Raw genomic sequence first — 14,649 nt, forward strand, 5'->3', positions numbered from 1 at the left:
ATGTGTTGTTGTCAAGGATGTTGGTAGCCTGCGGCTTTTTCTAATGGAACCTGCTAGTATGCTAGCAACGTGCACATACACAGGGCCCCGATCTGGTGCTTTAATATGGTCACCCTATATGACACAGTACATTGTTTTTTTTTTGGGGGGGTTATGTAAAAAAGGTCTTGCATGCCTCCTATGCTGCTTTGAGTAACATTGCTATGCTCATCCCAAAATGTCACATTCACCAAAAACGAGTTAGTTCTCAGCCTAAAAAGTATTTTGGGTTGTTAGAATACAAAAAAGTAACCTCAGTCTTGCTTGACAAAGTGGGAATGCTAAGCAGCCAAACAGGGTCATGTTAGAACGAAATACAGTCTGATTTTAGTTTTTCATCATACATACATGTTGGATGCTGTTTATTTCTACATGGATCATCATCTGGTTAGGAAACTTACTTTTTACATGTAACAGTAGCTTTAGCCTCAGCCTTTTAACACAATATCAAGTATGTAGCAATCAGATGCATAAGACCCTTTCACAGGGTTCCTGTTTTAATACTAGTCAGCTGGAAACATTAAAAAGTTGGCCCTAGAAAACGTATGAAACTAATGTTAGCTTAGTTAGCTAGCTAGCTAGAGCTGAAAAAAAAAAACAAAGAACAGGTGATGTCACTGGCTAGAAATCAGAATCCATTGTTTCGAAAATCAGGCTTTAGGGCTTCAAGTTGTAAATCTACCCATTATTGTAAACTCTGTACTGCCTGAAAATGGAAAGCTTGACAGGCGTAGCAACAGTAATGAGCTTAGTGAACGGTCAATTATTTCATCTCTTTTCTCTCTACATCCATGTCTCTTTATTTCCCCTCCCCTAGAAAGAGTTTGCTTCCTTTCTCACCCCCAATCAAAAAGAGCTTTTCTTATCAAACGGATCACATAACGTTATGCCTGTATAATAGAGGCATCCCATCTCTCTTTTGTTTTCCCTGTTTCCCTCATCGCTCTCTCTCCGTCCTTCCATTTGACTCACTTTTTTCTCTGCAAACTCGCAGAGGAGGTCGCTGGATTAATCAAAAGTCTTTTGAGGGAGAGACGGAGGGAGGGGAAATGAAGGGGAAGGAGGAGGGTGTTGCCAAATCAATCCCACAAGTCAATTTGAGGCTTGAGATCTCACAATAAATAAACAAGGAGAAAGTGGAGATGGAATGAGGGAGAGGAGGGGGAAGCAGTAGCAGGACACAAAGTTAAGCTGTGCAGAGGTCATCTGCAGGCCTGCACACTGCGCTGCCGCTCTGCAGCGCCGTATTGTGCAGCCCAGTTGGTCTCTACTGGAATGAGAAGAGGATTATAGTCATCTGTAAGAAGTCACGCAGAGTTTAACGGCTGGACAGGCACCAGCGTCCTTTATTCTATTTCCTGTTTGAATGAAGCTGAGTGGACGAAAGCATTGTGATGTGACAGAAACTTGTAAAATGGACTCATTTCTGGATTATCTCTAAATTGTTATTCACTCAAGTCGAATAAGCTAAAAGAAAAGCTAAACGAGATCATGCTCTCAAGATCAAGAATCCTCGAGCTGAGATAAGTGAAGCATCATTGTCCCTGACAGAATCAGTAACTTTTTCCTCACTGGTGGCAGAAAGCACCGTCAGCAGTTCAAACAAGCAACAGACTGGACGTAGCTGGAGCCTGTATTCCCTGTCTATAGCCAAGTACATGCTGAGAAAGGCTCCAAATTACTGTAGTAGCCATGACCCAATTCCATTCTGCATACTAATATTGTACCATACTAACCACTAGGTCTTTGAATGGCCAAGAATCTGGCAATACAATACATATTATGACACAGGGGTTAAGATTCAATGTATGGCAATATACTGCGAAACTGTAAGCAAGGCCATATATTTCATTTTGTAATATTGTATCAATTTTCAAAAACACTGTATCAATTACACCCCCAACGGCTAGACAGCAATGTTGTAATGTAAACTGAGGGATATGATGTTAATGTTTCAGGGACTGTGATACATACAAATGCAGGAGTATAGTTTTCCTAAAATAAGATTTTTTTTTAAATCGCAATTGCTTACAGTGTTGCAATAATTCGCAATATACTGAATTGTAACCCCTCTATCGTGATACGTATCTTATCACCAGATTCTTGCCAATACACAGCCCTACTCTGAGTTTGAGCATACTCGATGTTGTCACTTTCCTAGCAGTATAGGATGGATGGTAGAAATGGGAAAGATATTACTGTTTGATTAACATGTGGGAAACTAGTAACTCCGATACATTATCTGTATTGGAGGACTACACCGATGCAGTACAAGTGGAATGTTGCATGTCATACCCAATTGTGAATCGTGACATCACCCATTGGTTTGTGGAATACAGTTTCGAAGCCTTGGGTTTTCCCAGAGCCAGTGAAGGTGACGCACTGCGTGTTGAGCTGCTATCATTGGCTGAGCAGTTTCAACTTGTCCGTAGCAGGATACAATGGAAGACTAAAAACTAGCGATTCAGCCCATACACTCATTAGGAGACTGTTTACTGAGCCACTAAATCAAATGAGAACTTTGGTCAGACTGCAGTTTTGTATTGCAGCCAATGGAGTTCCCCCTGCTGGCCCTTACATAGAATGCAGGGTTAACACACGTGTTGGCTTCACTTCACGGACCCGGAAGCTCTGGCCATTATATATACTGTCAATAGTCGTACCCCTGCTGTGTTTCTTGTCACTCTCTACATGGTTAACTGTCAAACGACACACATTGAAATATGTACATACAAAATATTTATTAAGTTTAAGCCTAGGCATGGCAAAGTAATATATAATAGTTTGGCTGTTTAGTAAATGTCCATCTCAAGAGCTTTATGCTGTTGTTTCACGTTTAATTACAGCTACTTAAATCATCCTTATTCAACATCTACCTTTTGAAACGAGACAGACCACTGCACTGGGATCAGTACAGTGACAATCAAATTAATAAAGTTGTAAGAAAACAAGTTGATTTGCATGGGCAACAAATGAAACAGCGTCTCTACATTCACACACTGTCATTTGTGTTGTAAAAAATGAGCTTTAAAGACTCAATGGTAGATGAAATGACTTGTAGTTGAGCTTCACGCCTGATTTCCCTGGTGGTCGATGACTCTGATGACAAGACAACTACCTTCACTCTCCTGTTATTTAACTTCTACCTCTTCCCCCAGGCTTTCCCTCTCCATAACTGATTTCTCTCAGCCTTTATCTGTCTTCTTTTCAGTCCATCTGTCTTTCCCACTTCTTCTCTTCTCCTCTCTTTCCCTGGTGCTTTCTGTCTTTTCACCCTGCCTTGTCATGAATTAACAACCTTTTTCTTATCTCACTCTGTTTTTTTACACGTCTCTCCATTTTTCTTCCTTATTTGTTCCCTTTCAGTTCCCTCGTGGCCTGCTGTCGTTCTCTCCGTCCCGTGAAACCAATACTTTTCCATCCGCGTCCATTCATCTTTGTCCTATTTTATCCCGCAGCCTTCTCCGCCTGTCTCTTCATCAGTCTCTCTTCTTATCTCTGCCTCCCCTCTTTTGTATCTTCCATCCTCACTTCCCCTCGTTTGGTATTCTTCATGCTCTTCTTCTCATCCACACGAGCCCGCTCTGGTATAGTCTTTTACCTTTACTCCTTCTCTGGCTGGGAGAGCTTTAGCTTTCGATGTTCACATTTCTTCCTCCTTGAATGCTGCAGCTTTCACGCAGAGTGAAGTTTCCCTCATCTGCCTTTCAAGTCTTTGAATTTTTCTCCCTCTCTGTCCTCTGCGAAGAGGCGTTATCGAGCACTGGGGAAAGTTAGACAGAGAGAACAAGTAGACTTGTTCCAGAGCATAGAAAGAGATAAGTAAAATTTCCTTGCAACAGTGGGAGATGGTAATTACAGTGGATAAAAGTCGGCGAATCAAACTTCCTCCTTATGGCTTTCGGATGTACACACAGAGTCAATAGCTTTCATCTCTGTCTCTCTCTCTACTTTCCTTTCCTCCTTTTTTTCTCTTCTCCCGTTGTCTGTCAAACTGTCTGTCTTGCTGTCTCATTCTGGGTTTTTCTTTCTGCTTCTTCTTCTTCTCCAAGAAACAGAATTCGGAAAGAGGCCAAATCCAGTGACAATCACACCAGCAGCTCCATCCGTCATCACTTGCTCGTCGCATTTATTCCCTTCGTGCTTTCTTTTGTGTGTTTTTTAATCTTCCTTCAGCTCCTTTGAGATCTGTTTCCTTCTCTGTCTGTTTCTTCATCTGTCAACCCTCCAAACCCCCCTCTTCTGTGCCTTTATCTGTGGTTTTCTATCACGTCTGTTTGATTGGCCCCATACACTGCACTATAACACAGTAACACAGTGGAGTGGAATGAACATTTAAATGCCACAAAAACTCTTTTTTGATCTTCTCAGTTATGATGAACACTGTTTTGGTTATTTAAAGAGCGACTTTGTTTTTGTTTTTTGTCTGCTCTTTTTTCTGATTTAAAGTGGGTGGGGCTCAGTTGGAAAAAGATGATGTCCTTGCACCATCAGACATTAGCAACATTTGAATCAGTCGTTTGCGTATGTTACAATCACTAATCACCCTAAATAAATAATAACTTTTTTCCCAAACTTTTGATTGTTGGTTATTAGTCATGAACATTTAACATTATAGAGGAATAATCCAAACCTGGGTTCTACAGCCAGTGTTTGTCTGTTTTTGAATATTTCTAAAGCCTGGTAGTAGCATCAAAAAATACATTTTGGAAGATTCTAATTAACAGCTTACGTCATCAGAATCATCTAAAATATGCTACAAAAATGTTTACATACACAATTAGGGTCAGACTTGCTAAATCCTTCAGTTGTTTCAAATTCATTAACACACACATATAATGTGACATATAAGTAGACTTTGATTTAATATTTCAAGAGTCTACATAGGAAAGTATTTGGCAAAAAGAGTAAGCGATTCAGCGTAAAGTGGCTAAAACGTGCTAAAACACCAATGTAGTCCTTTAACATCACCTTCGGCCCCAATAAATAGATAATAAATCTCATCTCCTTCACCATACTCTCTCCCCTCCCTTCATTCCTCTTCCAGCTTTATTACATAACAGCTTGGAAGAGCCAAGAGCAGAGAAGGAGAGAGGAGCAGGGCGGGACGAGGGGGTGGCAGCTCCTCTGACCTCCCACCAGAGGGGGGAGACACAGTGATTGAGGAGCCATCAGCTGTGTGCCAGCTGCTCCTCCTGCTCCCCATTGCTCCCTCTCTTCCTCTCTATCGTCCTCACGTTTTTCTCCTCCCTTTCACTTCCTCTCTCTTCCTCCGCCAACCTGTCTTGTCTCGCTGGCTCAGTTTTCTCTGGCGTGTTCCAGCGTGCCCTCTTTCTCTTCTCTGATCCTCTTATCCTCTGTTTCCTTCCTTTTGTCGCTGTTTGCTTTAATATAAAGTCACTTCCAGCTTTGTGACAACTTCCTCTATTGCCTAGTTATTGAAACCCGGAGGGAGATTCATAAAAAAAGTGATAAAAGTATTGCAAGGCCATACAAAAGCCACACTTTTTTTTGCTACATCCCCTCAGGGCTTCCATACCTCCTTCCAACATTTGTCCCTACACCAACCTTTCCCTTCTGTCCAGGAGGACCAGGAGGTGAAGGCAGCTGCTGTAAAGCCAGGCAGTCCAGGAGGACAGGTGACAAGAGGGAGTCAGAGAGGGTCCATGCTCCCACCTGCTCCCTGGAGGTCATTGGTTCTGTGTAATTACACCGGGTCACAGCAGGTCACACAGGTGTAAAGGAGCGTGAGGAGAAGTCAGGGTCAAAGGGGAAACAGTGATGGAATTTTTATGTTTTCAAATAGAGTTAGACAAGTACTGTAGATGTTGGAAAAAGTGTGTTTGCATTGTGTATTTGTGTGCAATTGCAGAGACGATCGCCACCATATTTTGTGCAGAACAGTGAGTCAGTCCCACAGTTAGCCAAGAACTCCATCAAGGGTCTCATCACACATAATTATTTATCCCATTTGCTGATGATTTGCCTCTTTTTTTTGGTCTTATTGTCTAACCCTAACCCATGCACATGTTTTGAGGAGACAGAGGGGAGTGGAAGGTGACACCAATAATATGTTGTCTAGATCACAACTGAAAAATATGTGTCATTGCATTATTATTCAAACTGTCCATTGGCCCATCCTCACAGGCTTTAACTGCCATCACAGTGGTGTCTGAGTGCACCCCTGCACTCAGACACTACCTGAGTGCTCTCCAATGGAAATAATAGCAGTGTTCTGCACAATGTCAAATTTGTGCTTTTAGGGTGAGCCGTGTCACAAATGGGACAGAACTTTGTGACATGTGGACAGGAAAACACAAACAGAAACAGAAAAAGAAGAGTGTTTACTCTGTGTTAAGTAAAAGGTAGTCAAATCATCAAATTTGAAAGTCACTATCATGTCATTAAAAGACAAATAATTAGTCAGTAATGGTTTGTGCTTTATTGTCACAATATGTATTGTGGGATTTTGTGCGGACTTGCGTAAAGGGTGGATGAATGGCTCAGGAAGCCGATGGGAGAGCCAATTCTGCATTACAAGAGCTCTGGGCAGGTGCAGGCATCAAAGGCTATACATGTGTGGAATAGTAAATACTGCAACTTTGACCTATAGTACATGCTGTGGTAGCTAACACTAACCTGCATTAGAGATTGTTGGACATTTTGGCTACGTTCACATGCAGCTCAAGTGATTTAGATAATCTGGATAAACTCTTATTTTATCTATCTGATCAGCTGAGTGCTAGCTGTTTTAGCCCTGAAACTACAAAAACAGGACCCTGGATACATGTCACATATCAGGGGAAACTCACAAGACAGAAATGTGTGTTGATAGCTAAGGTGCAAGGATGGATTACCAACGGGAATATGGATCACTGCCCCAGAGCCCCAGACTGAAAAAGCCCCAAGTTCACTGTGTGGTCATTTATGGTAATTTGATTAATCATAACTTTATATGGGAATACAATAAAAGCACCATTAAAGCATAATATGAACTGACATGACATAAGTGCCTGTTTTATTACCTTATCTTGAGACCCTGTCTCGAAGAAGGCCTGTGTGTCAGATTCTAATTTTAAGAGCTACATTTAAGCTGATATTTTGCTACAAGGTGCATATTCCTAAATCAATTTGAATTTAATCAAATTCACACTCAGCAGTGAGGCCAGGATGTATATATTGAGTAGAGAGGGAGAGGAATCGGGGTTAATGGGGGCCCAGCTGCTCGTTTTTGCCCCATGATCCCCAAGCAGATGAATCTATTCGTGCCAAAGTTGTCAGTCTTGACAGTATCAGGAAACACTTTGTTCATCCAGTTTGTACACACGTACATGATCTCTATTGGCTGTAAAAAGCAAAGAAGAAGAGGTTTTTTGGGGAAATTGGAGCTACGATTGAAATGCAGTGAAACTGAAAGCTGTCTGGTTCCAGGCCAGTTTGCATTATACGGAAAAGTCTCTTCTCCCAAGGAGACTACTGCAGATAAGCCTGACAGTCAGTGTGTTACAGTACATGCTCACACAGCTATTTCTACCCTTTCAATATTCTGTGCAGCCAGGTAGATGATTGTGCTGCTGATTGATACTCAGTTACAATGATGTCAATCACTCAACGATCCCTGCGTGAATGCATAAATAATTAGACTTGGATAAAAAGTGCACGATTGAGGAGTTTTACAGGACTTACCTGTCAACCTCCCCCACATGCTCTCCCCTGAGAATGCAAAGAGCCGGGGACGGCATTAAAGCAGATCCCGGGATTGATGGAATTATAGTTGTTATAAAATGAACCATAAGTCAAACCCACGCAAACACTTTGCGGGGTGACCTCCACTGACTGATGTTAAATACCCCGAGACACCAGGAGCGCTGTTACGCAACGGTAGTCTTTACACCCGTCTGGAAGTGTTCGCCTTCGGATGTGCCCTACGGTGCTGTGCGATGAATATTTCAGACACGAGAATGTTGAAAGTTCAAAGTGCAGCGATGTTTGCGTCAGTGTAGGTGTGCTGTTACATAAGAGGAAGAGGTGAGAACAGGTCTAATCAGTTACTGTGGAGGTGTTGTGGGCCTAATTTAACCAAACAGCTGTCGGATAAACTCTCACAAGTTTTCCCAATACTCTTGGATTTTATTTTCGCAGAGGACTGAAATGTTTTACTCGACCAAATCTAAATGAGCGCAAACACAACTGCAAGTTTCCAATCAGCAAACATAATCCTGCCAATGTCTAAGTAACATGCTGTTAAATGTTATTTCTGGGACAAATGCCAAGGGAGAACCTCACAGGAAATGCCTCAAGGTTAAACCCAGGTTATTCAAGCCTGGAAACACTGCTGCTCAATCTCAAAGAAATGCTGAAATACAGACTTTACAGAGGGAACCACAACTAAGAGTCAAAGTGTGATTTTCATTTTCTCCTCCTCCTGTAAATCCAAAATAGTGCTAACTTCATGTTTTCCATCCAGAGTGGTGTTATGACAGAAAAAAATGCTGTGTTGCCCATCAGGGATATCCTATAATACAATATTGATCTCTTTGGGAGGGTTGGAGGGAGTCCAGGGACTCTGAGGATCATGCAATATGATGTTTTTGGTCAGTAATCACCCAGGTGACGACCTCTCACAGGGTGTTGGTGTGTATACATCAGGAGATTCAACAACAGAGGACGACAGCAGGTTTTTGTACTAATGGGTAGAGCTCTAAGTCCCGATTCAAAAGGTTTTAAAATGCTGCAGTTACAAGATGAGTGCATATAGTCAGCCTAAAATAGTGCTATGTGAATGTGAGGTTTTGGGGACAGAGGATATGGAAGCCAGAACAGATTCAGGTAGCGATTATTTACCGCATTAAGGTGCTTTCAGGCAGAGAGTGGGTAACCAGAGGTGAAAAAAGTACACACATTCCTTACTCAAATACACATATTTGTATAAAAAAAGATTACAGTAGAAGTAGAAGGACTGCTTCAACTTGTTTACTCAAGTAAAAGTGTAAAAGTACAGGCCCTGAACATATCAGAGTATAAAAGGACTATATATTTATATATATAAAAAAACTCTTGGTTTCTCTGAAGGACATTTGTACCAGCTGTTTCTGTGCAAAGCTAACTGAAACTACAAATAGGGTCGAGTCTCCTTCTGTCGTGTGTTTTGTCATGTGTGACATGCACCAGTCTTGATGTTGGGAAGGCGTGCAATGACGGAAAAAAAAACAAGAATAATTGGGAAAGTAACCTGACAAGTCTGTTTTGAAAATGTAGGGGGTGAAAGCAAAATGTTGTCAGAAAAAGAAATACTAAGTAAGTATTTGTACTTCATTACTGGCGCCCTGTTGCTGTCCTGTGTTTGTTTAGCCACTCATGGTGAGTGTATTGGTCTGTTGGTCAGTTGGTCTATTACTACTATTTGATGGATTATTATATTTTCTATTCATGGAGAGAATAAACCCAACCTGCTTTGGTGATCACTTAATTGTTTAATCTGGCATTATCTTTAGGTTAAAAATTTTGATTCAAATATTTTAATTAAAGTTTTTTTCATTTTAAATTACTTGAAAAACTAGTGAATTTCCCATCCGCCTTAGCTATCCTTTATGCTTAGTGCTAATTAGTGCTAATTCATCTCTTTGTGTTTTACTTTCCACCGTTTTAATAATTGTAATTTAATTTTATCATTCAAAGATCACAATTACATTCATTGTTGATCTACCTTACTCTCGCCATTTAAAAACAGAATGTCTAAAGTCTAAGTACTGGATTGTTTTAATACTTCATTCTGCAGGCAGGCAGCTGTTTGACTGTTTATCCAGGAACATGGAGATAACAGTAGGAGGAAGAAGACACCTCTAGGCACTAGATTACTCTGATTTGAATAATCTGTATAGTGAATTACTGTAGGTTTGTAAATATCCCGTAAAGATTCTATAGGAATCACTACGTACTCACATCAGTGTCTGAGATAAGCGAGACTGTTGGGAACATCATCTAGCACTGCTGCTTTAGTACACACAGCTACTTATATATCAGCCAGGACTGAGAGCACACACACACACACACACTGAGAGTGTATTGTATACACTGACACGGATGAGTTACTCACAGATACATGAGGCTTGTTACTTAAAGGTCAGGATGATTGTAAGCAAAACATGTAAAAACGTGTTCGATCATCTGTGCCAGGGTCCTGGCACATATATTACGTAACGTGAACAAATCCAATTTAGCTGGCGTTCACCCAGTGCACCTCGCCAAGTGTGTATACATTTTCGGCCTGATGGATCCTAGTGTGAATCAAAGCAGAAAGCACGGCAGTGTTATCGTGCATTCATGTGCTGTCGAGACGTTCAGATATACGACTGTCCTACCAGGAAGTCCCTTTTTAAATGTCCTTTGGCATGGAAGCGGGGGAAACTCGCAGCGGTGCACGTACTGGCAGAGCAATGAAACACACACCTATATCAAACTAGCTGACAACATCACTGCGTGTCTGATTGTTCACTTACAGAAGGAGCTGCTTTCGTCCTTTGTGCCTTCCATGGTGCCATCCGGCAGCATCTGGAGGTAGAAGCCGTGTCTGCAGTAAAGCCGCGTGACGATGCCCTTCAGCTGGGGCTCTGCAGAGCAAACACAGGGTTAAACACATGTTAGCATCCAGGAACGCGCACACGCACACTTGTCAGTGCACGTACATCAACGCACATACCTACCTATGAGCGTGCACAGTGACTAAACAAGAAGCAGGTCTTGATATTTGCACTGTGAAATAGTCAAACAGTGAAGTGTGTGTGCTCGCATGTGTGTGTGTGTGTGACTGTGGCCTTCAGCAGGATTGATGGGACCCCGGTGTCTGCTAAAAAGAAGCATCTTTCATGGACAGGTTCAAGTGAGGCACGCAAGATGTTCATTCTGCGCGTGTGTGCGTGTTTACACCCAGGCACGTGTGAGGTTGCTTGTACCAGCTGCCTATCACTCATATCACAGTGGAAAGAGGATTCAAACATGCTTTCAGTTTATAAGGCTGGGCATTAGTGCGTGTGTCTCTGCAGTTTCAATGTCTGCTCTTGTTAGCCGCTAAGCTAGCAGGAATATGGTTCGTTAACTGCTTAGCTAGGCTGCTAATTAAGTGTTTGGGTAGGATGAGCAGTTTCTTGGAGTTTCTGTGTGACTAGTAGATAAGTCTCAACCTTGTGCTGATGTCCTTGTAGTATTGAGGTGCACAAGTTACTAAGAACGTGTTGTTAGCCACTTAAAGGTCCAGTTTGTAACATTTAGAAGTCGAACTTTCTATTTTTTTTGTCAGTCTGGATGGAAAGGCGTCAAGCAAAATGACACAAAGTTTTTGTACCTTCCCTTAAGGGGCACTAATTTTAATAATTGGTATTTATTAGTAATAAAAGGTGTAGCTGAAAGTAAATGGGCCATTCCAGAGGGGTAAACCTTTGTGGTAACACCTTGTTGTTGGCAACCAAGAGCAGAAAGCTCAATTTCCTGCATGTAAGATGGCAAAAACTCAAGAAACAAACAAGAATAACTTAACCGTCATGCTGAAAGTTTAACAAACCATCTCCTATCGTCTGTTTACCCCGATCCCAAATACCAACTGTCATCATTTACTCAATTCACTTGGAGGCATCAGACTACTATTTGTTTCGGTGAACCAATCAGGCATCTGCCACCGCTCTAGAGAGAAGTTGGCGTGTCTTCCTTTATAACCTCGTGTTTGTGTTGAGCACACGCATGACTGAGGGGGCTCTTTCGCTCCGAAGTGCTGAGGGAGACTAAATAGTGGATCAGAAGGAATGTCAGAATGCTGAAGTGTTTCCACAATTAAGTTTTAATGAGACGCATCAAATATGGATGAGGACGGAGAAGTACGGGGGCAGCTGGCAGTTGGCCCTCGGTTGACAGCAGGGGTGTTTGTGTGAGAGAGAGAAAGAGAGAGACATGCACTGCAGAAGATATCCATCCCTGCGTTTACATTCACCAGACTGATTATAAAATAACTTTAAAAAGAGTTTTTCAGCATTTTTCATATTTCATTTATCTTTTCATCTAACTAACTCACCTTCTATAATGCTACCAAAGTCATGTTTTTCCTTAAAGCGGTATTCTAGCAATCTAAAATATAATTAAAAAATAAAAAATAAAATAAAATTCCCACAAATTCAAGCACCAAAAACACTGTATCCTACATATCCCATAATGCAACCAAATTGTGTATTTTTGTTTTGCTGTATTGATGGCATTCAGGGAAAAACATGACAGCTTCATATTATCCCAATTTGGGAGGGATCACACGTCATTGTGAGATGGCTAATCCCAATGCTAGCCTTCTTTTCACAACAGATAAATGGAATTCAGCCGTAGCAGTTTTTTGTAATGTTGTACAAAAAGTGTTATTTTTTAGTAGTATAATTATTAGTGTGTAACTTTTTTTAATTTAAATGTCAGTGTAGTTTGGTGCCAACCTGAGAAATAGCTAATAGACAGTCCCAACTACAATTTGGAGGCTGATATATATATCTATACATATTCATAATACCACTGTTTTTCTTTTCTGAGTAGAATTTCCCATTAAAAGTAAATTGACCATGATTTGTGAAACCGTTGGAGTGCCCCTTTAAATGAAAGCCTTAAATTCCATATGATATGAACATCAATGCAATATAGCACTAAAAATGTGTGTAATTATTAATATTATATTGTACTATATCCCTTTTTTCACAGTTTTTTATTTACAGTTTAACAATTTCCAACATCTTCCTCAATCAGGATTCTTCTCATTTTAAGAGAAGGTAACACAGAATGTACTACTTTTTGTGATTGCAAAGCTAACACATGTTTCTGGGAACATCGGGAAGTTGATGCTCATTAGGGTTTGAGCTAAGCCTTGATGTCTGTGAATTAGTAAGAAGAAAATGCTGGTGTGTAATCCTCCCTTTCATGCCGACAGTGTGACACAACATGTTTGGAGGTTTTTCATCTGAGGTTCTGGCCTCAGCAGCGGGATTGAGTCGCTGTAACTACTGAAAGATAAAAGCTCATCCATCCACCGCTGGCCGACTACATACAGAAGGTCGAACGTGGAGTGTGGTAATCTGTTATATCCTGAGTGTTAATCCCAAATTAAGCCTCAGACCACACACCAGGCCATGTGCTGCTTAACAAATCTGCCACAGTGCCGAGCAGAGCCGAGCTACAAACGCACACAGGCCCAAGGAGGATGACGTTGACCTTTAGCGTGACTCTGCCTCCGTACATCCCTGTTTGGTAACGATGCTGTGATCCAAAAAAACACTTGTTTGGACACGACGACATGCAAGACTACTGGTGCACGCACATAGCCTTCACAAAGATAGCACACACACAGCATCTCTTACTCAATCCATGTAGAAGCAAGGGCTAAAAGCAGCAGAAACTGCCTTGAGTGATACCTGCAGGGTTCTAAATTAACACCCGCCAACCTGCCAAATGCGTTAATAAAAACTTTAAAAAACTAGCCAGTTTGGCCGGTGATGCATGAGGCAATCATGTCAGTCAGAGCCGCTCTACTGTTCCCTGAACACTGTCGTGATGCTACATGATGACGTAAAAAAACCCGGCCGGAAGAGAAAAAAAAAAAAAAAAAAAAAAAAAAAAAAAAAAAAAAAAAAAAAAAAAAAAAAAAAAAAAAAAAAAAAAAAAAAAGAATGAACAGTGCAGAAACTATCAAAAGAAGGGAGGGAGCTAGCTAAAGTAAATTAAAAAGTAGCCTAAACTTCAACTAAATGCGGCGGTGGTTGGTTGGACAGACGTCTGGGGGCGAGAAGAGGAAGGAGGCAGGGGATGAGGTTGAGAATATCAACAACAATGCGTGCGAAACGAACAAAAAAAGTTCAATGCCAAATGGCTGACGGGTCGTGAATGGCTTGTGTTTGATCACGAAAATGTCGTCATGTTTTGTACGGACTGCCGCATGTACGCAAAAGAAAAAAACAAAACAAACAATTTCACTGGAAAAAATTTGGCTAGTGGAAATTCTGATTGGCTGGTAATTTTAGAAAGTTTCTAATAACTTTCTAATAACTTTAGAAAGTTACCAGCCAAATTGGCTGGTAATCAAAAAAGTTAATTTAGAACCCTGGATACCTGGGGCAGTATCTTAGTTAAACTGAGGGTTTAAATGCACAAACACACACACAGACATTACCAAGGTTAATGTGTATGCAGCATGACTCTATGTCTAGATTGAAAATGCAAGAAAATACACATAATAAATCTAATACAATATTAAACAAAAAGCAGTGTTAGTCATTTTTTTAAAAATCTTTCTATTATAAGTAACTGAAGTCAGCAGACCAATATTTCCGTGGGTTGTAGCTCAGTGGTAGTTTACCTTATTCAGTGACAACTTGTAAAACAAGACTTTCAAAGTAAAGGATGCTTCGTCGTCAGCAAACAGAGCCCAGATTCCACCCTCACAATTTCAACACAGTATGAAACCAGTCTGAAACCTAGTCTGATGTCCCCATGTCAAGATTCTGGCCAAAAGGTAACACTAGAGGAAAGCTCTAACCCTAAACACACTGGGATTGATCCTCTGGGGATCACTGATGTGTAATTTTAGAAAAATTT

General features: G+C 41.0%; 1 protein-coding gene across 2 annotated transcripts in view; it reads right to left on the reverse strand.

Annotated features, from left to right (window-relative positions):
- Positions 1–14,649, reverse strand: part of fgf11a (fibroblast growth factor 11a) — a 101,569-nt gene that overhangs the window by 37,659 nt on the left and 49,261 nt on the right. Inside the window, exon 4 of one of the 2 annotated variants that reach the window (XM_051428729.1) lies at positions 10,539–10,649. In XM_051428729.1, the coding sequence (XP_051284689.1) occupies positions 10,539–10,649 (111 nt within the window). Of the gene's footprint in view, positions 1–7,725; positions 7,806–10,538; positions 10,650–14,649 lie in introns of those variants that run through there. The other variant, XM_051428730.1, reaches the window with a different exon arrangement.

This window comes from Dicentrarchus labrax, unplaced genomic scaffold (assembly GCF_905237075.1).
Source record: "Dicentrarchus labrax unplaced genomic scaffold, dlabrax2021, whole genome shotgun sequence".
Classification (NCBI taxonomy): Eukaryota; Metazoa; Chordata; class Actinopteri; family Moronidae; genus Dicentrarchus; species Dicentrarchus labrax.